At 44.9% G+C, this 22045-nt stretch overlaps 1 protein-coding gene across 1 annotated transcript; it reads right to left on the reverse strand.

The window, feature by feature from the left end:
• Nucleotides 1–16457: 16457 nt before the first annotated feature.
• On the reverse strand, nt 16458–18552 carry LOC311018621 (uncharacterized protein). Its single transcript, XM_084017656.1, has 4 exons — nt 18391–18552; nt 18086–18292; nt 17765–17970; nt 16458–16647 (listed from the first exon to the last, which is right to left on the reverse strand). Exons 2-4 carry the CDS (start codon nt 18089–18091, stop codon nt 16539–16541), a joined length of 321 nt encoding a protein of 106 aa, XP_083873782.1. The 5' UTR covers nt 18092–18292; nt 18391–18552; the 3' UTR covers nt 16458–16538.
• Between the last annotated feature and the right edge of the window lie 3493 nt (nt 18553–22045).

A 22045-nucleotide genomic window follows, 5' to 3' on the forward strand; every position in this document is an offset into this window, starting at 1 on the left:
GACGTTACAAGTATGTGAACGTCTTCAGAGGGGAGGGGGCTAAAGCTGGTAAGGCCATCAGAGGTGAGAGTTGGGGAAGATGTTTTCTGGGAGGTTATAAGAGTGAATGAGGAGCTGATGTTTTTACTTTTTTGGTAAAGTAAATCAGCAGTGAGGGAGGGGTGAGGCAGATTTAGCTGCCGAAACGGTTGAGGTGAAGTCAGAGAGGAGGTGGTGGTAGTGAGCAAGGTCCTCATCCTGGCCCGATTTCTTCCATTTTCTCTCTGCCGCTCGCAACACTGATCTGTTGGTTCGCAGAGATTCAGACAGCCAGGGAGGGGAGGGAGATGATCATGCTGGTCGTGAGGTGGGGGGACAGAGAGTGTCCAAAGAAGAGGAGAGTGAGGACATAAGGATAGAGGAGGCTTCCTCAGTAGGCGTTAGGGAGGATTGTTCTGTGTATGGTAGTGAGGAAACAATAGTTGAGGAGAGAGCGGAGGGAGAGATGGATTTCAGGTTTCAGTTCACATCAAATTCAAACACTTTCTATATGGGAAATGTGGGAAACATATTGCTTTGTACACCATTACATTGCGTCTTATGATGCACTTATAATGCATTATCCCCACTGGTTTAAATAGGGCTCTATTTACTACAGGAGCTAAAGCTATGGTCTACAATTTGAAAGGTTTGAAAAAACATTCCCACCCCACACACATACCCCTCCCCTCTGTGCTCCTTAATCCCTCCCCTCCGAGCTCGTATTGTCCTCCCCTCAGAGCCTCCCATGAAGCACCCCCCCTGCAGGAACAGAACAGCAAGCCGGCTTTGAGTGAAGAGAAATGATGTTGGATTCACAGGTAACTTTATTACAATGCACGTTGAAACTAACGTAAGTCTTGTAAGTCATTACAATGTCCACAGCTAAGCTCCACAGCCAAGTTAGCTTGACATCATTAGCATGTTACAGCTACGTAATAAGTTACTATTTATCAACAGCTAAGTTACCTCTGGTACAGGGATAACAAGGGAAACGCTAACAATATCAGTCATGTCAGTCACTACTGTCGTAAGCTTGTGTATCAGGATTACTCGTTGTATATAAATCGTTATTTTTGCTTTTTTAGAGTTCCCCTGACAGTATGCCGAGTCTTCGGTTGCGGGTACTTCCACGCAACCCGAGCAAGGGGGGGCAGACAGTCTGCAGCAGGCAGGGGTCGAGGCAGAGGCAGGGGATCTGGCCGCGGTCTGACCTTACCAATTGCACCGGAGGACCTCCAGTGAATGCAGGCTCTCCAGGCCCAACGCATTACTTATGAAGATGTAAGCTACATTATGTTTATGTTTGTATATTTAGCTAGATAGTGCTCTGATGTAAACATCTACAACACCAACACACACACTTGTACTAACTGGTGTGTGTGTGTGTGTGTGTGTGTGTGTGTGTGTGTGTGTGTGTGTGTGTGTGTGTGTGTGTGTGTGTGTATGTGTTTTCAATATATAAAGTTGCGCTCAAAAGTTTACATACTCCAGCAGGACTTGTGAAATATATATATTTTCATTTTTCAGAAAATATAATTGATCATGCAAAAAGCTCTTTTTGGCACAACTGTATTTAATCTATGGAACCTCTTCCCTGCACAGTCAAAAAAGAGGATGTGTATTGCATCAAAGAGGAATGACAGTTACATAAAGCTACACCATGTAAATGCTGTGAAAAATATGTATTTGTAATTGTAAAATTATCTTGTCTAATATAGTAACTTCCATCCATCCATCCATTGTCTACCGTTTATCCTGTATTCAGGGTCGCGGGGGACCTGGAGCCCATCCCAGCTACATTGGGCGAAAGCAGGGTACAACCTGGACAGATAACCAGTCTATCACAGGGCAAATATAGTAACTTATAAGAAAAATAATATTCATAATAGTCATGTTACATTTTGTCCAGTTAGAGGATTCACTACAACTACATCAGTTTGATAACTTTTTAACCTTGAGAATCTCTACTTGCAGGCCTTGATTGGGAGGTTAAACCTGCAGGAATCCCGTCAGATGCTGAGGGATGTTTTAAAAAATGATACCTCATTGATCTTTGATTTGAGGATTTTGGCATCAGACGGTGCTCCACCCACCATCCATAGCTGCTAATCCCTCCTGGTGTGTGTGTACCAGGTGTCGGGTAGTGTTGCGGCTCTCGACCTGAAGAGTGCATGTCCATCAAGCCACACATGGACAAGTTACATCCTAATGGATGGACACCTGAGAATCGCTCGGAGGCTCTGGAATGATTTCAGGGCTCTGGAATGATTTCAGGATTCTCAGGACCCGGGGCAGAGCAATAGACAGTTTAGATACGCAGCATACAGGCAGTGGGTAGTGTGGCAGTATGGGTCACTGGGAGGTGGACGTTGCATTGTGATCCCTCGCTGCTGCGTTTTGAAGATAAGAGAGCGATTTCCTGATCCTGAACGGACAGTATCTTGGATTCATCCAAAGCAGGGTGTAAGCAAAATACTGAAGTGTGTTGGATTAGACTAGTTGTGATTTTTTGTTCTTATTTTGTTCTTATTTTGTTACAGTGCAAACCTTCAGCCTCAAAAATATGTGAAGTTTGTTTTCAATTCATGTTCCTGCACAGGATATTTATTTTGTATTTTTTATACTATTTATATTTTTTGTATTATTTAAATTTTCAATAAAAAATGAAAATGAATATGTAGTTGTAGTTGTGAACATAACACTCATAATAAATCAGTTTACATTACATGTATCAGGAAAAAACACAACAACTTATTTATAAATTACTTTTTTGTAATGAAAATATACATATTGGTGTAAAAGTCAGAAACATTCTGCCTGACTGGAAACTCCTGTCCTGTCACCACAGCCTACTACGGAAGGGATTGACCTGCAACACACAAAAATATGGTCTGGACAATGTAGAATTTAGTGCTTATCATTTATTCATATATTTCTCTCAACAAGACTCAAACCAAAAGTTATCAAAAGCAGGCTCATGATGGAAAGAATCAAAATGATGTGTAGACCTCAGGTTGGACGTGTTGAAGTTTTGAGTAACATATTTTGTGTGCGTGTTTAACTCTTTGCACTCACCCTATCTATTCTGGCATTTTCATGGCATGTGTGAACAGGCACACCCCATTGTTCCTGAATGGAGCAAGCTGCATGTGCAAACATGTAGGCTACATGTTTAGGCAGACACAAATGGCATAGCTGTTATCTTTGGTTGTGTCACGATCTGGGCTTTTTGGTGGATAATTTCCCGTTTTATTTTGTAGTTTTGTCCCCTGTGTGGTTTCCTGTATCGTACTTCCTGGTCCTTGTTGTTTCTGCTGTCTTGACTCCCCCACCCTCTCGTGTTGATTACCCTACCTGATTACCCTACCTGCCCTAATGTGTTTCACCTGTCCCTCGTCAGCTCCCTGCCTCCCTGTGTATTTAGGTCCCGTTTACATGAAGGGAAAACGCAGATATTTCCACGAGGTTTGGCCTCTCATTACACAAAAACGCTGTTTTTATCAAAGAAAATGATTATTTCTAAAAACTCCGGCCAAAGTGGAGATTTCCGATAATGCCAGTTATGTGTTGTGTGTCAACTGGGAGAAACAGGGTTTTAGGTTCTCAAGCGTCACAGAAAGTTGCTTGTGTTATTTGTTGTTGTTGATTCTGAGGATTCTGATTGGCTTGCATGGCTTTATCCTTCTCCCTACACTGCAGCCCATAGGTTTGGCATAGTTATAATGGCGCTGAACGGTGGATTTATGCGGGTTGAACAATGTTGTGTGCATGATGTTATTTTTGAAAATGGAGGGGGGGAAATATTTGTTTCTCTAAATATGCTGCTACGTGTAAACATGGCCTTAATCTGTGTTTCCCCTGTCTCTCTGTCACATCGTTGTAAATGTTGGTTCGTTTCCCTGCCTGCTGTACTACCCTGTCTCCCATGGATTACAACCTCCAGTCCCTCCAAGCCAAGCACAAATACGCTGACACCAAGGAGGAGAGGGAGTCGGCCCTGAAGGAGACTAAGGAGCTGGTTTCCTCCAGGCCGTGGCTCAGGGGCTTCCTGCCTGCCTGGGTTACGGACTTCGTTTCCACCCCTGATCCCCAGCCATCCTCTCCTGTCAAGCAGCCTCCAAATTCCTGCTTGGACCCGTATCTGGGTACTCGCCTGGCCCTAGGAACATCCAGCTGGCTCGCTGCCACTTGGCTAACCTGCAGCCCTATCACAGGAGAAGGCGCAGTTCGGGGAAGCCTTGCTTCCCAAAACGGCCCATTGACCCCTGTTGACTGTTTCGGTGGCCGTTCTTGTTCCGAGGGAGGTTGGCTCGTCTCTTGTTCTGACGGGGGTCCTACCATCTCATCTATGCCTTGCTGTAGCCCTGCTTCCTGCTGTGATTAGTCTCTGCAGCCTTCCCTTATCGTCTGCTCACCTGTATCTTGTTTCCTTATTAGTTCCTGATGCATTTAGACAGTGTTTTCACCATGTCCCTGTCAGTTCGTCCTGGTAGCTCTGTCGTGTATTACAGCCTGGTTTCCTTTTGTGCCTATGTCAGATTTTTCGTTTGCTGCCCGCCTTTTTGTGATTCCCTGTGATTTCCCTCTGTTTTTGATTGATCCTGGTGTTGCTCCTGCTGACTGCCTTAGTTTTTGACTGCACTTTTGTTATTTGTTTCAGTTATCACTTTGTCCTTATGTGTTCCCTGGCGTGACAGATCATTCATTAAACCTCAAGCCATCAGATCCCTTTCTCTATGAAATAATGTATCACCATGCAAATATAGACAGAGGTCATCCTTACCATTATAACTCTACTTTTGCAGAACTGCAGCACCACCAGCAGTCTGCAGTTTTGCACTCATGTTTTGCTCCCTCTAGAGCCAGTGTTTGGTTTGTCTGTTCTGGGCTACTGTAGAAACATGGCACTGCAACATGGCAGACTCTAGGAGGAGGATCTGATCTGAATGTAGATATAAAGGCTTCATTCTCAGCTAACTAAAACACAATTCTCAGTTTAAGGTGATTATACACAAATGAAAATGTTATGAATATTATATTTGTTGAGTCAAAAGTCAAGGAAACTATGACACCCGGAGGACAAGTGGAGCGGTGTATTGCCTCCCTGGTGAGGAGAGGAAATTCACCGAACTAACACCAGCTGAATAGCTGACTGAGAACACCTGCCTGCAGTCTTTCAGCAGGATCACTCTGCACTCAGTGAGGTTCAGACAACAGAGGAAAAAACAACTATCCAGCTTGGATCAAACCATGAAGAAGCTACTGGTATGGATGAAGTGAACTTATATTGATACGAAAGGTTTGTTTTGTTGCTGAAAGCAGAAAATGGGGGTTTCTTGCATGATAAGGATAGACAGCAGGCCTATTTCTAAAGAGCAGCAGTGAAGTAGCCTGCTGGGTTTTGTTTGTCTCGGTGCGGTTACAGATTGATTTCATGCTTCTATGTCATTGATAATTGTGAAATAATATTTGATAATTGACAAATTGGAGGTACATGGTAATCAAATATGGTGAAGATTAAAACAGTTAAGTTAAAGTTAATAATTATGATTTGAATAATAAATTACTTTAAAAAATGACTAAAACATTTAAGACATTTGTTTGTTTGAAAGTAATGATGGTTGTACATTTCTGTTTCTGTTTGAAGGTTTTCAACCTAATTATTCTTCCCATAAGAAAATAAAATTGAGAAGAGGAAAAGAGTTGTCCCATTGCATCCTTTATGGTTGGCCAGGCCATTTTTCAAGTTTGTGCAGAAGCTGGTGAAAGTAAACCACAGGATAACTTGTCAATATTCCATTTCTGTCAGGTTGATTAAAGTCAAGAAACACAGGAGATAAAAATACTGTATGACATTTTTTTATTGAATAAATTACGAATTAAATTTGGCAGTATGGCTCTGTTCAGAGGAGTCCCCTGATCATGAGCACCATAAAAAAAGCAGAGAGTCAGGGGACAGCAGCAGCACTGACGAACGCCCCCCCCCCCCCAACCCAATCCTGATTTAGATTGCTTAACAATAGTAAATAAAACGCAGAGGAATTATAATTGTCGCTTGATTGGTCTATAGCATCAGGGAGTGCAGATCTCATAGCTTTCTAAGCATCGAGAATGGCGCGAATGTCAGGCCGGAGGTAACGTAGGCAGTAGAAGTCCAGCGCCCCATGGCCTTTAGGGTTGAAACCGGAGCAGAAGCAGCTGCAGTGGTTGCAGCCCCTATGCGCAGGGAATGCAGCGTCCTGTGGCAGCCCGCAGAATTGGCAGAGGAGGTGCAGGTGAGAAGCAAACCAAGCTCTGGACATCGGTTTCCCTTCCTGAGTGACAAACAGCGGCTCCTGGGATCCAGCACATGGTCGGCTTTGCAAGTAGGTCAGCATGGAAGACAGAGGGCAAAACACATCATTAGACTCTGAGACGTACACGACTGTCCCTTTGCCATTTTTGTCAGTTTTGGAGTGTTTAAGAAACAAGGTGAAATGTTGCTCATAAATTGAAACATCAGAAATGGTGAGATCGTGATCTGGGTCGAAGGAACATGTGCGTGAAGAGAATTCGCCACCACTTAGAAAACCATAGAAAGCTGTGAGAATGACTGTCTAACATTTTATCTGTGTAAGGCCCAAAACACCCTCCCCTTAATTGTGAAATTACTTTCTTAACTAAGGGTAATGTGAAAGGGAGATGTTTATCGTTTATCGCCTTGAGGTGACTCCTTTTTGAGGCCGTTCAGCAGGAGGCGTATGGCCGGTTTTTCCAGAATGCTGCTTTTTTTATTTTTTCAGGCATAGACACCTTGTATTAGCAGTGGACAGATAGGAAATCTGCGTTTCCACTGGCCAATCCCTCTCTCCACCACACTTCTTGTGCTTTTCTGCGCCCTGTGACAAGAATAAACCCTCCTATTATAATATTATTTTTTTTAAATTTAAAACAATTAGGCATTTCGTTGGGCTTACCTATTATAGTTCATTTGGGCGTGTGTCTGTGGCATCTGAAAAGGGGTAAGAAGCCAGCGGTGTAAAGGATATCCTTTATCCCCAATTAGGTGACACCCAGGTGGCACAATGTGCCTCTCAAAAAGCTGCTTCAGGCCACTTTCATTTAGTATCCGTGCGTCATGGGTGGACCCAGGCCACTTGGGTACGACATCCAAGATGTTATAGTCTGCATCGAACACTACTTGCGTGTTGATACTGTGGTACCTCTTCCTGTTAACATACACACTCTCGTCCACACTTGGAGCGATGATCCTTACGTGTGTACCATCAATTGCACCGACCACTCCAGGGAAGCCAGCTACCTGCATGAATGCAGTTTGCTTCTGCTGAATTATCCGGGGTGAAGTTGGAAAGTCAATGAAACGCACGACGAGGTGAGGAGCAGTAAGGGCCATTATTGTTTCCATAACAATTCTGCTAACTGATGGTTGTGATGGCCCCAAATCATCAGCGTTACACTGTTGCATTTTCCCAGTGGCGAGATATCTAAGCATTGTGATGACCTTTAGTTCTGCCATGAAAGCTCTGCTGCGTGATGTTGCTGATGAGATGATGCCCCTTATTAAATCTGTGACAAAAATAATACCCACTATGTCTTAACGATACCGTTTGATCAGCTGCTCATCATCAAACAAAGCCAGGACATCCTTCCGCTCCCGGAACGTTCGCGCACGTCTCTCTCGCCTCAGTGCCATCTCCTGCTGGCAACTCCTAACCACTTAGGACACCTCTGGAGGTCTCTTAAATATCTGGGAGAGTAGGAGTGATTCTTAGACTTAAGAAAGTTGATAAATAGCTTTTATTCTTAAGTTTCAGAGTAGGACTAAATTTCACAAATTCTCAGGACTTAAGAGTAAAATGGCACTCTAAGACGCTTGATAAATACGGCCCCTGATCTACACCCAGTGTCTAAGGTAACAACATCAGTGAGATCTTTAACAGATTTGGATGCGTTGAGGAGCCTGGAAATAAATGCTCTGCCTTGGGGGATTACCCTCATTGCAAAATGTAGGTGGCCTAGAAGAGAGAGCATTTCTCTTTTGGAGAAGGACTGCGACTCTTGATCGTTTTGCATAACCTGTCTTATACGGGACAGTTTCTCGAGGGGCAGCGAGGCTTGCATAAGGTTGGAATCGAGAGTGATGCCCAGAAACTCTATAACTTTAACCGGACCTACGGTTTTCTCCTCCGAGTGCGGAACACCCAGATAAGAAAAGGTGCGTTTAAGTGCAGAGATGGAAAGGTCTGACTTTGCAGGGGGAAAATCTACCAGGAGAAAATCATCTAGAAGATGGAGGACGAACGGTAACTTGTCGTTGTTGTAAGGAGAATCCAACACAAGGCCTCGGATAATGTATCGAAAATTTTTGGACTACTTTGACAGCCGAAAGTGAGCCTAACCGAAAAATACATTTTCTCTCTCCACTGAACCGAACAGAGGCCATTGAGAAGGATGCAGTGGCATCACTTTAAAAGCGTCCGAAATATCGGCTTTTGCAAGCCAAGCTCCTCACCCTGCCCTTTTAATGAGCTTAATAGCGTCGCCAACAGTGCTAGAAAACGGATGTAAAGGAATGAGGCTATTGATGCTATCAGCCGAATCATTGTGAGGAGCGGAAAGGTCAATGATAAACCGTTTTTGCCGGAATATTTACGAGTGGCTATCCCGATGGGGTTTATCCTAAAAATAAAATCTGGCTCCTCAGATGATGGGAGATGGCAGCCGAAGGTGGGAAGAAGGGCGAGCTTGTGGCTACAGGTACAGCAGTCGCCAAGGTCCTCCTAGGAGTGAACTCAGGAATGACGTCATCATACGGGACCTGGTGGTGTTTCTGTTTGCGTTCGTGTGCGACGGAGACATCCGCGGAAGTGGATGCTGACGTCGTGCTCGACGAAGACGCGGGCCTGCCGTTGTTTTCCAGCGTTGAAATCCTGTCATTCAAATCGCTGAGGGAGGATTGGATGCTGAACAGTGCCCCAAGTACTGGGTCACTGGGGGAGGTACGCTTGGGCCCGAATTAATTTGAACGCCGGAACGTTTTTGTGCAGCACCGGCCGGCTCGGAGTGTTTGCATTTCTGAGTGTGCTTTTTCACAGCTTCATGGATTTATTATGGTCATGATGACTGCACTACTCGTTTCTTTATGGATACAAAATCAAAACTACGAAGAAAACTTTTCGTTTCTGCAGTGAGTGGGAGGGACGAGCCCGCGCTCGGCACTCTATTACTAATGTCTACGAGGTGATTTGAGGTGAGTAACTCCATGCAAAAACACATATTTATGTCGTTTCGCCACACTATTTGAGCTAAACGAGCGCTGTCGTGTCTCGTAAGGACCCAATCTGTGTTGTATAGGTCTTGGAATTATTTTCTGAGTCCCAGAAAAGCAGATAAAACTTGCCCCAATGGGTGATCATTGGAGCTATCCTGGAAGGCTGGCAGGCAGGTACACATCTCAGGCTAGGTCAAGTCAATTTTTGTTGGGTTTTTTACTTCTAATAAGTCGGGATGACCCTGGGGACAACGAAAATTGGGTCAAAAATGACCGGATTTCTCCTTTTAAGAGTAATGTCCAATCTGCTGTCGCTTCAGGGAACCATGCTCACACTGCTTTGCTTTCCTAACACAGAGATAAAGTCTGACCAAATTACAAACAGACTTGCGAGGACACTCACCTCCACATTTTAACCCTCACAACAGCCGGTTGAAGAATTCAGGACAAACTGTACCAACATTTTGACATTTTTGAAAATGTTCCAAAAATGTTTGAAGTTTCCAAAAGAGTCTAAAACAAGCAATTTATTCCCAAAATATTTATTTAATTTTTCATTAATTTATCAAAATATGTCTTGACTTTCCAAAAAAGTAATGTAATGCAAAGGTTTGTTAGGCCTATGTTAGTTAGCTACGCCACATCCTTTGGGTGGAAAAGACTGAGTTGTGATACTGGGTAGTGCATTTTGTGTCGGTAGCTGTTGTTTGGAATAAATTAGTAATTAATCTGCATACTCCTTGTTCAGACACCACTGCTAGGGCAGAATATCTTTCCAATAAAAATGTTCATTGTTCATCAATACAATATCAGTTCTTATTGCTTTCCAAAAAAATGATAGACTTTTCAAAAATGTTCAGATTTTCCCAAAACATGTTCATTTTTCTCAAGATCCTTACAAAAAAGTAGTAAACATTTACAAAAAAGTTTGAAAAAACTTCCAATGAAAGGCATTCACTTTCAATACATTTGAAATTTTTCACAAAACTTCTGGACTTTCGGAGCACATTTTCGCTTATCAAAAATGTCAACATTTTCAGAAACATTTGGGCTTTTCCCCAAACCTTTTGGGGGATTTATCATGTAGGTTTACTTTCCAAAAATGTTAATATTTTAGATAGAGGTGTCACGCAGGTGCTGCATTCCCTGCTGACAACTGCAGAATCCCGGCGTGGACGTGCAGATGAAAAGGCTCAACACACTGCAGATAAAGATTACTGATCACTTCAGCGAGTATGCAGTGTGGCTACTTAGATCATTATATGTTGGGCAACTACAGGAATTTTTATACATCCTTCAACGCCAGATGTAATATCTAAAACATAAACTGTAAACTTCAATGTTCTTTTGCAATGCAAGGTTTCTGATTGTTACTCAGTCAAAATGTCATACTTTACTTTCTGTTTCTGAAGCAGAAAAGAAACTCCTCAACCTCGAGGTCACAATCTTCCAGTAAGGATGCCGCCCGTCATTAAATTGAGTGGCGGCAGCTGTCATCTTTGCGATATTCAATTGGTGACCTGCTCACTTTATCTGCTTTCCTTTTTTTCCATCTCCTCTAATGAAATGAAGAGCAAACAGGCCGCCTGTCTTCCATGCATCAATGAGGGCGCTGACGAGAGGATAATAAAATTGTTCATTTTCAATTTTTCATTTCTTTCATTATTTAAAAAGTCGCTGTCATCTGCTTAGCCTTAGACTGACCTTCACTGATTATTATTTGCGCAACACTTTCTCTGTGTCAATTCTCCATCGCTCACCTCCCTCTCCACGCTTCATCATCTCCTTCCAGCCGCCTGTCAGACCTTTATCTGACCTCCCAAACTGAAGAGTAAATAATGACAACATTATAAATGTGTTCATTCATTTACATATACAATATATTGTAATATAAGTTGGCACCTCATGTGTCAGCTTGATTCATGTTGTGCCACTTGTTTTTTTTCCTCTTAATCATAGATACATTGGCTGAATACAGCAACTCATAAACTTTGAATAAAAGTAGTTTAGTGACTAAAAGTTTGATGAAACGACAAAAGACGAGACAATTTATTAATACACAACAACTATTGTCAGATGACTAAAACCTGGAGAGTTGTTGAAATAATTTCAATTCCTTGAATTTCATTTAGTTTTTTTGGGTTGTTTTTTTTCTGCTTCAAGCAGATTGTAGAATTGGGATGCCAGAAGGTCCATGAGTGTATACACGAAGACTTTATATATTGTACTTGACCAGGCCAAGATGAAGTGCATGCAGAAGGTGGTAGAGTCACAGCGCACAGGAACTACGCCTGATGAGACGCAGGAGGAGCCAGGCCCGGAGTCACCCCACAGTGCCCGGAGCCTCCAGGTGACGCAATCGCCTGATGCACACAGGTCATCAGAACATCGTCGGGTGAAGTGGCCCCAAACTAGCAAGGAGAAGGAGTGGCTCCAGTTTGACGAAGACGCAGACACTATCTTGGAGGCAACTGCCAAAGGGGAAGCTGATCAACGCCTCAAGACGATGACCACAATCATCATCAGCTTAGCTGTAGAGAGGTTTGGACTAGAGGAGAAGCGAGCAGCGAAGCCCCTCTACACCAGGAACAACAGAGCTAGCAAGATCCATCAGCTCAGACAGGAACTGAAGGCCTTGAGGCAGCAGTTCAAGGTTGCAACCGAAGAGGAGAGGGGACCCCTTGCAGAGCTACGCAGCATAATCCGCAAAAAGCTGATGACCATGAGAAGAGCGGAGGGGCATAGGAGGAGGCGGAAGGAGAGGGCCAGGAGGAGAGCTGCCTTTGTAGCGAATCCATTTGGATTCACAAAACAGCTGCTAGGACAGAAGCGCAGCGGCCATCTCGCCTGCTCCAAAGCAGATGTTGACCACCACCTCAAGCAATCCTACAGTGATGAGTGCAGAGAGCAAGACCTAGGCCCCTGCAGGCACCTGATCAATCCACCTACGCCAACTCTGGACTTTGACGGGAAAGAGCCCGGCTGGAAGGAGATCCAGGAAGTGGTTAGAAGGGCAAGGGCAAGCTCAGCTCCAGGGCCCAGTGGAGTACCGTATAAGGTTTACAAGAACTGTCCAAGACTACTCCACAGACTCTGGAGGATCCTGAAGGTGATTTGGAGGAGGGGAAAGGTAGCAGACCAGTGGAGACAGGCAGAAGGTGTTTGGATACCGAAGGAGGAGAAGTCTCAGAACATTGACCAGTTCCGGACCATCTCGCTGCTGAGTGTTGAAGGCAAGATCTTCTTCAGCCTCATTGCCAGGCGACTGACAGACTACCTCCTAAAGAACTCCTACATCGATACATCAGTCCAGAAAGGTGGGATCCCAGAGGTATCTGGATGCTTGGAGCACACAGGCGTGGTCACTCAGCTTATCAGGGAAGCCAGGGAGAACAAGGGGGACCTGGCTGTACTGTGGCTGGACCTCGCAAATGCCTATGGATCCATACCCCACAAGCTAGTTGAAGAGGCACTGAACCGGCATCACATCCCAAAGAAGTTCAGAGACCTAATCCTGGACTACTACGCCAAATTCCATCTGAGGGTCTCCTCCGGAACAACAACCTCCAGCTGGCATAAACTTGAGAAGGGAATTATCACTGGCTGTACCATCTCGGTCATCCTCTTTGCACTCGCCATGAACATGCTGGTGAAATCTGCGGAGGTGCAGTGTAGGGGGCCCCTCTCAAAGTCTGGAGTTCGACAGCCACCCATCCGAGCCTTCATGGACGACCTGACAGTGACCACTACATCTGTCCCAGGTTGCAGGTGGATCCTGAACGGCCTTCAGGAGCTGATGTCCTGGGCTCGTATGAACTTCAAGCCGGCTAAATCAAGGTCCCTCGTGCTGAAGAAAGGGAAGGTTACTGACAAGTTCTGCTTCTCACTTGGCACCATCAAGATACCATCACTGATAGAGGAACCTGTGAAAAGCCTGGGGAAGGTGTTCAACTGCAGCCTGAGAGATGTAGCCTCCACAAAAGCGACCAACCAAGACCTGGAGACCTGGCTTGCCGTGGTGGACAAGTCTGGCCTCCCGGGCAAGTTCAAGGCCTGGATTTACCAGCACGGTATTCTCCCTCGCATCCTCTGGCCCCTTTTGGTGTATGAAGTCCCCATTTCAACGGTGGAAGGCTTCGAGATGAGGGTAAGCAGGTTTTTGCGCAGGTGGTTGGGACTGCCGCGAAGTCTGAGCAGCATCGCTCTATACGGGAAGAACAACAAGCTGAAGCTCCCCATCAGCAGCTTGAGTGAGGAGTTCATAGTGACGCGGTCCAGGGAGGTCCTACAATATCGTGACTCCAGCGATCCAAAGGTTGCCCAAGCTGGGATTGAGGTCAGGACAGGGCGGAAGTGGAGGGCTGCCAAGGCTGTGGAGGATGCGGAGTTAAGGTTACGGCAAAAGGTGTTGGTGGGCACAGTGGCACAGGGGAGAGCTGGTCTAGGTAGCGGAAGAACACCTCGCTACGACAAGGCGCAAGGGAAAGAGAGGAGGTTGTTGATCCTCGACGAGGTGCGTGCAGGGGTTGAGGAGAAGCGAGCCTGTCAGATGGTTGGGATGCGGCAACAGGGCGCCTGGACAAGATGGGAGCAAGCAGCGGAGCGCAAGGTCACATGGACGGAGCTCTGGAAGGCAGAACCCCATAGGATAAAATTCCTGATTCAGGCTGTTTACGATGTGTTGCCAAGTCCCTCCAACCTCTTCACCTGGGGAAAGGTGGAGACACCAGCATGTCCCCTCTGCCTGAGGAAAGGAACGTTGGAGCACATTCTCAGCTGCTGTCCAAAAGCCCTGGGAGAAGGGCGTTACCGCTGGCGACATGACCAGGTTCTTAAAGCCATAGCGGATTCCATCTGCAGTGGAGTTAGCCACAGCAAGAGCCTCCGCCCAGTGAAGACCACCGCTTTTGTCAGAGCAGGGGAGAAGTCAACACCAGCTGCCCGGAACACCTCTTCTGGCTTGTTGGCAACGGCGCGGGATTGGGAGCTGTCGGTTGATCTGGGTAAGCAGCTGAAGTTCCCAGAAGTTGTTGCCGTAACAACATTAAGGCCAGACATTGTGCTCACTTCAGTAGCCTCCAAGCAGGTAATCCTCTTGGAGCTCACAGTGCCTTGGGAGGACCGTATCGAGGAGGCCAATGAAAGGAAGAGAGCGAAGTACTCCCAGCTTGTGGAGGATTGCCGAAGCAATGGGTGGCGAGCGATATGTCAACCTATCGAAGTGGGATGTCGAGGGTTTGTGGGCCAATCCCTCTGCAGGGCCTACAGAATGCTTGGCATCACTGGGGCCAGCCAGCAAAGGGCCATCAAGTTGGCCACTGATGCTGCAGAAGTGGCATCAAGGTGGCTGTGGATCAGGAGGGGAGAGGCGTGGCATGTAGGGCAGTAGCGCTACCTGGACACAAGCTGGGACTTGATCACCCCGGCTGGGTCGCCTAGGGGAGGGGGTATGATTGTTGAAAGACCCGAAACCCCCTATGAACCTAGGTTACATCACTGATGATGTGTCCAGGTGCACCAGTTGGTGTATCTAAAATCTCTAATTATTATAGTGTGCACAGAAAGTTACTTTTTTTCAGTTGAAAACATCCAGACCTGAAAGCCCTACAACATGTATCCAAACTTTTCCTGCATTTTGCCAGAAAAATGAAATAGATTAAAACTGTGAATCGACCCCAATTTATATTCTGTCAAAAGAAAAAGTAATGATGACAATTAAATAAAAAAGTTCAACAAAAGAAAGAAAGCGATTTGGGGTGAAGATAAAAATGAAGGGATCCAATAGCCTTACTGCATGGAGAACCATTAAATACTGAAGCCAGAGTGTTACAGTGACATGCTTTAACCGACTAGAGGGGAAGATCCAAAGCTTGGTAACCAATTTCATCCAAATGGGTTATTTGCAAGATTGACTTGGTATATGAAGTGGGTGTCATTCCCCTTTAACATGCACTGATTTGTAATTTTCAAACATTGTGTCGTCCTCAGTGATGTTTCAAAAGGAATCATTCACATCTTATTTCAGATTACAGCCCTGAACACTGACTGACAGATTCATGCTTTTATAACCTTCACCCCCTCCAAACCTCTACCCCGCCACACAGGGCTGGTGGTAATTGAGTGGGGCGGCTACAGAGGTCAGAGGTCAGGTGATGGAGGAATACAGTCCATCAGTTCCAACAGTTGGTGCAGAGAGGATGAAACATCAAATTGAGACATCAATTCCCCAAAGGGACAAGGAGGTGGTACTTCTTTCTTTGCTTCTACAGTGATGGAAAGTGGAGAGTTGAAGCTTATGACTAATATCTATTAATGTATATAATATAATATATATATATATATATATATATATATATATATATATATATATATATAACCCAGCTGAAAATGAATTGCATTGAATTTGTCTGAATTCAAGTCATAGAAAAAAATTACATATAATTCCCCTAAAAATGAATATTCAATCAAACTAATAAATATCAGTTCCACACCCCAACAACCAAATGCACGTCAAACGCATCAAACAACCAAACGTCCCCTAACTTCCGGAAAAACGACCACATGTATCCCAATAACAAAGTACACCCAAGGACCAAGCACACACAATGGCCCTCATTTATCAAACTTGTGTACACCGAAAAAATGGGTGTACACCAAATTCACCGCAAGGATCGGCATTTATGAATCTGAGCGTGAGCGTACGGTACGCACAAATCTCACGCCAGCTCTGACCAGGTGTACGCACATTTGGAACCAGCGTAAAGCATGCAGGAGTCAGGACAGAGGCTGTGTCGGATCATAAATAGATCATACTGATGCAGCGATGCAGTGTTGTTACTGTCATTAGTAAAATAAAACAAAACAAAATTAAATTAAACAAAACAAAACAAACAAACTTAAATAAAACAAAACGAAATAAAATAAAACAAAATTAAATAAAACGAAATAACGAAATAAAATAAAACAAAATTAGGAAATTAAATAAAACAAAGTTAAATAAAACGAAACAAGTATACAGTACCAGTATACATTTAAGAATTAATTAAAACAACATTTTGAGACAGCCCGATTGTCAGGCTGACATGAGCAATCCTGGGTGATTAAGGCAATGCATGGCCTGACAGATATCCAGTGTGATTGGTCAGATGCACATTCAATCCCATATTTTACGGGCGAGAAACTTTGACCGTCATCACACATTGATGAGGGCAGACCTCCTGCTGTTAGAGGAATACGCTCCTCTCCGTCAGGAACGGAACTTCCGCCAACGGGAGGATCTTCTGCAGGAGAGCGATGAATGGCTGCTCAGCCGCTTTCGGCTGCCAAGGGATCTCCTCCTCCTCCTCTGCCGGACACTGGAGCCCCAGTTGCAGAGGGAGACAAGGCGCTCCTGTGCTATACCTGTGCCGGTGCAGGTGCTCTCCACGTTGGGTTTTTTTTGGCCACCGGGACCTTTCAACGGGAGATTGGGGATCGAGCTGGCATCTCACAATCATCCATCAGCCGAACCATGCCGTCAGTGCTGGCGGCAATAAAGTCCCTCTCACGGCAGTACATTAATTTCCCGTATGCGGATGCTCAGCAAACTGTGATTAAAAGAGCCTTTTATGAGATTGCTGGGTTTCCTAATGTAATCGGTGCGATCAATTGCACACATGTGCGTCTGAAGCCCCCCATCAGACAACGATTACGCATACGTGAACCGCAAAAGTTACCATTCGATTAATGTACAGGTCATTTGTGATGCCAACCTCTCCCTGTTGAATGTGGTAGCCCGGTGGCCTGGGGGCACCCACGATTCTTACATCTTCCAAAACAGCAGCGTGGGGACTCGGCTTCAGAGGGGCGCACTGCAGGGCCGGAGTCATCTCCTTGGTGAGTAGCCTAGCGGTTAAAGTACTTTTATACAAGTATTCAAGTTACAATGCTAACATTTGGTGTGAATCGTTTACTAGGTGACAAAGGCTATCCCCTGACCGAGTACCTCTTAACTCCACTGGCCCATCCTGCAACTGAGCAGGAGCGCAGATACAACATTGCGCACGTGCGCACACGGGGCACAGTGGAGCGCTGCATCGGGCTACTGAAGGGCAGATGGCTGTGTCTGGGTGCAGCAGGGGGAACCCTGCTGTACACACCCGAAAAGGTATGTGACATCATTATGGCATGTGGGATTCTGCACAATATTGCGCAGAGTCACCGCGTGCCATTTGATGTCCCAGCACAGCCAGATGAGCCTATGCCAGGAGAGCCCTGCCCGGCACAGCCACACCTGAGAGCTGTGCAGAGGAGAGACAACATTATTCAGCGTTTTTAAAAACGGTCAGTAGAGAAACACAGCACAACATTTAATGATCATGGTTTTATTGTTTTTAGTGTGTCATTTATGTTTTTGAGTGTGTCATTTATTGCAACCAGGTTATTGTTTATATGTCCTAACAATTGACATATTTCGTTCTGCCTGTCTAGAACCTCTTGGGTGATGAACCGGGCGCTTGGTGGTGGAGCAGCGCGTGGAGCTGGAGCTGGAGCTGGTGGTGGAGCAGCGCGTGGTGGTGGAGCAGCGCGTGGAGCTGGAGCTGGTGGTGGAGCAGCGCGTGGTGGAGCTGAGCAAGTGGGCTCTCCCTCCTCTCCCACTCCTGCCTGGCCCCCTCGCGCGCAGCTTGGACCTGGCTGTTCTGGGGGGGGGGCATTTTATTTTTATTCTACTTTGTTTTGCATGGCACCCAGTATAAGTGATACTAATAAAATACAACAAACGTTGCACTTTGCAGACTGTGTCAACTTTCTTACCGTCATCTAGCTCAGGCTCATCAGTGTCCCCACCGCCTCTTATCCCCATGATGGTCGGGGAGCCCATCAACGCTGCCACCCGTTCCTCCTGCTGCGACAGCGTCAGGTCTGGGTCATACTGTCCTCCCCCAGTCTGGGTGCTGCTGCGCCTAAACGCAGCAGCCCGTTTTTTGGTGGCGATTTTCATATCACTCCATTTTTTTTAACCTACATGTAAAGGATTTGTATTTCAGCCGTAGTACATTTATATTTATTATTATATATTATATTATTTATTTTATATTTTACAAGAAATAAAATACAACCTCGGCTGGACTCCGTGCGTCAACACCAACGCTGTTCACCGCCGCTGTTATCTTGGCCCACACTGCGTTCTTCTGTGTGCCTTTAATCCCGCTTTTGAGGGAACCAAATAATATTATTTTGTTTCGCTCCACCTCCGTGGTGATAACCTCTATTTCTGCTTCAGAAAAGTTTCGTTTCTTTGCCGTCTTCCGAGTCTCCATGTCGCAAAGAGGGCGGGGGAGGCCTCTGAAGCATGAATATATAGGGGCGTGTCATTTAAATTACGATTGTTTTCATCAATGCCACGCCAGTTCTACGCCGAAATCAGCAGCGTACACACTTTTAGTGAATCACACGTGACACTTGGCGTACACTGATATTTACACCAGAATCTACACCAGATCCTGCGCAAGTTTAATAAATGAGGGCCAATGAGTGTAACCAAACGCACCAAACATCCAAATGCACCCCAACAACCAAACGACCAAACACACTGACAAATTTGGATGTAGGAATGAGTTTGGGTGCAATTGATTGGTAAACAGCTAAACACACCAAACAACCAAACTTACACTTACCCCAACTTAACAATTAAAATGCAGGAAACATCTAAAAAAAAGTCATTGTTCCATTAGTATCTTGGCCTGTTATTACTTTCACTTGAACTCACCTGAGTTCATCACCTGCTTCATGTCAGTTATCAGGATCAGTGAAGCCAGTGGGAGTCAAAACTCCTTAATCCTCTTCATGTCCTCCTCCCTCCACTTTTAAATTCTCCATGTTTCCTCCTCTGCTGCTTAATAACTCACCGCAGTTATACATACATGAATCAAAAGCTTATATCCAGCAGGCTTGTCTGAAGCAGTTTGTGGTGTAATTCATCTTCCCAGCTCATGATTGGTTTATGTAAGTAAATATGAGAGCGATCCATAACCGACGACCTTGCTCGTCGCCCCTCTGAGGTCACTGCTAATTGGTGGTGAGAACGAGCGTGTAAGCGGGTGGCATTCGACTGCAGTTGTCAATAAAACGATTCTCTGCTCCCACGCAGGGCAGAGTTGAAAAAAGAAACCGGGTCACCGGGTTCAGAGGTCAAATGGGAAGACAACATGATGAGAATGTACACTCCTATTAACTTTCTCTTTTTTTTCCTTTGTTTAATGTTTTTGCATTTTGTGTTTTGCAACAATAAACAATGAAATAAACATATTCATTATATATATACAGTGCTATTCATAAGTTTAGGCACCCCATGCCTAACTTATGCTAAAGAGGAATAAACATCATCTTTTGGGAATTGATCTTAATGCCTTAATTAAACAAACAAGGAAAAATTCTACCTTTTAGGACACCAATTTTCTTTGTGAATGAATAATGTATCATAAAGAAATAAATGTTCTTCATTAAAGTACAGGGTGCGTAAGTATGGGCACCCCTATGTTAAACTCCCATAGAGGCAGGCAGATTTTTATTTTTAAAGGCCAGTTATTACATGGATCCAGGATACTATGCATTCTGATAAAGTCACCTGGGCCTTTGGAGTTAAAATAAAATCCAAATCCTCACATACCCTTCACATACCTAGAGACTGGCATGGTGCTTTTCAGATAGCCTATAGCATGCTAGATAGCCTAATGATTTCTCAATGCAAATCAAACCAGCTAATAGGCTAACTGAAAAGCACCATGATTTTTTTTAATGAAGAACATGTATTTCTTTACGATACATTATTCATTCACAAAGAAAATTGGTTTCCTAAAAGGTAGGATTTTGTTTAATTAAGGCATTTAGATCAATTCAAAAGATCCAAAAGATGATTTTTAGTCCTCTTTTTAATCAACTTTAGCATGGGGTCCCTAAACTTATGCATAGCACTGTATATATATATATTTAAGTGTGTCCTACCCAGAAGAGTGGAACTATAAATTCAGGACCCCAAAATGGGGAGAATCCTTGACAAACCTGGGATTAAAAATTAGAAATTGTTCATTATAACCATTATCAGTAAACTATTACTGTTCGCTGAATGAATAGTCTGACAGACTATTTTTATGAAACGATATTAGAGCCTTTCAGAGACACACCCTCCCTCCTCTGAAAGGTGTACATGGTTTAGTCCAGTCCGTTATAAGGTGGACAAAAATAAGATATTCTCACTTTGGGTTTCTTTTCCGACCATCTGGAGTCTTTTTTAATTGTGATGAGGATGTTATATTTACAGTAAAATACATTTATTCATGTGTCATGTAGAGACAAGTGAAGAAAACCTATTCCAAGCGCTGTTCAACCACAACTTTTTATGTTTGGTGAATCACAGACAAACAAAGACTTCACTTGTGGCGAGCGATCGCCGAGCAGTTTGGGATCGGGAACATACTCGTTCGGGGCGAGAGAGAAATCCGTCTGGCAACCGCTGCATTTACACTGATAATGTTTCATCATTCGTTGCTGTAATAAACACTATTACTGCTTTGTACATGTTGTGGAAGTCCCAGACACACCGGGAAACTAAACGGCTTCCTGCCTGAGTTCATACCCGGAGGGGATGTTCCCATTCAGTGGCAGCGCCAGGGTGGGGCTTGGTGGGGCTATAGCCCCATCGAGAATTGTGTTAGCCCTACCATTAGCCCTACCATAAAACCACCAAGAAAAAAACAACAACAAAATAACCAAGAAAAGTGCGGAGTCCAACAGCACCACCACGTCGTAACGGCATTCAGGCAGCTGCGATGACACCTGTCACTGATCTGGGTTCATTAACAGATTGTACTGTCCGTATGTCAACGTCACTCATGTGAGCCCGCTTTTAGTGTATGCTCGACACAGAGACAGTAGGCTACTAGTTTGTAAGCTACCTGGCTCTAGCAGTTAGCGTTAGCGGCTTATAGTCACTCACGTTAAGTTAACGTTAGTAAGCTGGTCAAAATTTATCATGGATAAATTTGTTTTTAAACGTCGTCGGACGGAACAACAGATGGCGGTGGCGGGCGTGTTGGATAAAACTACGGACGCACCGTTGACACCTGCAGGGGAAGATGACCACTCGGGTCCCGCGTCTTTCCTGTGCAAGGCTCGGCCGGACGAAGGTGAGCAAGAAGAGGAGGAGATGGAGCAGCAGCAGGAGGACGAGGACGAGGAAAGGGGCTGATGCTAATGCTACCACTGACATTAGCCCACGACCCGGGGATGGACCGCGGTGCCCCATCAGGAAAAATTACCCTTCAAGGCTAATAGGTAACCAGCAGAGATCTTTCAATGCTGCCTAGTTTGACACATACAGCTGGCTTGAATATTCGGTTGAGATGGACGCAAAACTTTCTGCTTCGCCTGCCGACATTTTTTGGGTGGTGGTGGGCACCGGTTCCATTCCGAGCCGGCCTTTTCTAATGGATATAAGAACTGGAAACACGCAACAGCAGCCTTTAAAAAACATAACGCAAGTGCGGCACACAAGTTCGCCATGGAGGCATGGGCTGAATTTAAACTGGCAACGACAGATGGCTCGAGATTAGGAAACATGATAGATGCGGGTCATTCAAAAATCGTACAGGAAAACAGAGAATACATGAGGGCTGTGGTTTTCACTGCATGAAAAGTCGGATTTTCTTCCCTGTAAACGCCCGTAAATCTCCCTAATTTTCGGGAGTTAACGACAATTTACAGCCTGCGAACGCC

The sequence above is a fragment of the Eutrigla gurnardus genome (assembly GCF_963514095.1).
Source record: "Eutrigla gurnardus genome assembly, chromosome: 9".
In the NCBI taxonomy this organism is placed as follows: Eukaryota; Metazoa; Chordata; class Actinopteri; order Perciformes; family Triglidae; genus Eutrigla; species Eutrigla gurnardus.

Excerpts from the sequence above, each read along its gene's own strand:
- LOC311018621 (XM_084017656.1), bottom strand. Across the intron at positions 16,648-17,764 it reads CCCGGTTCATCACCCAAGAG|TGTCCGGCAGAGGAGGAGGA; the intron begins GTTCTAGACAGG and ends CTGGGGCTCCAG.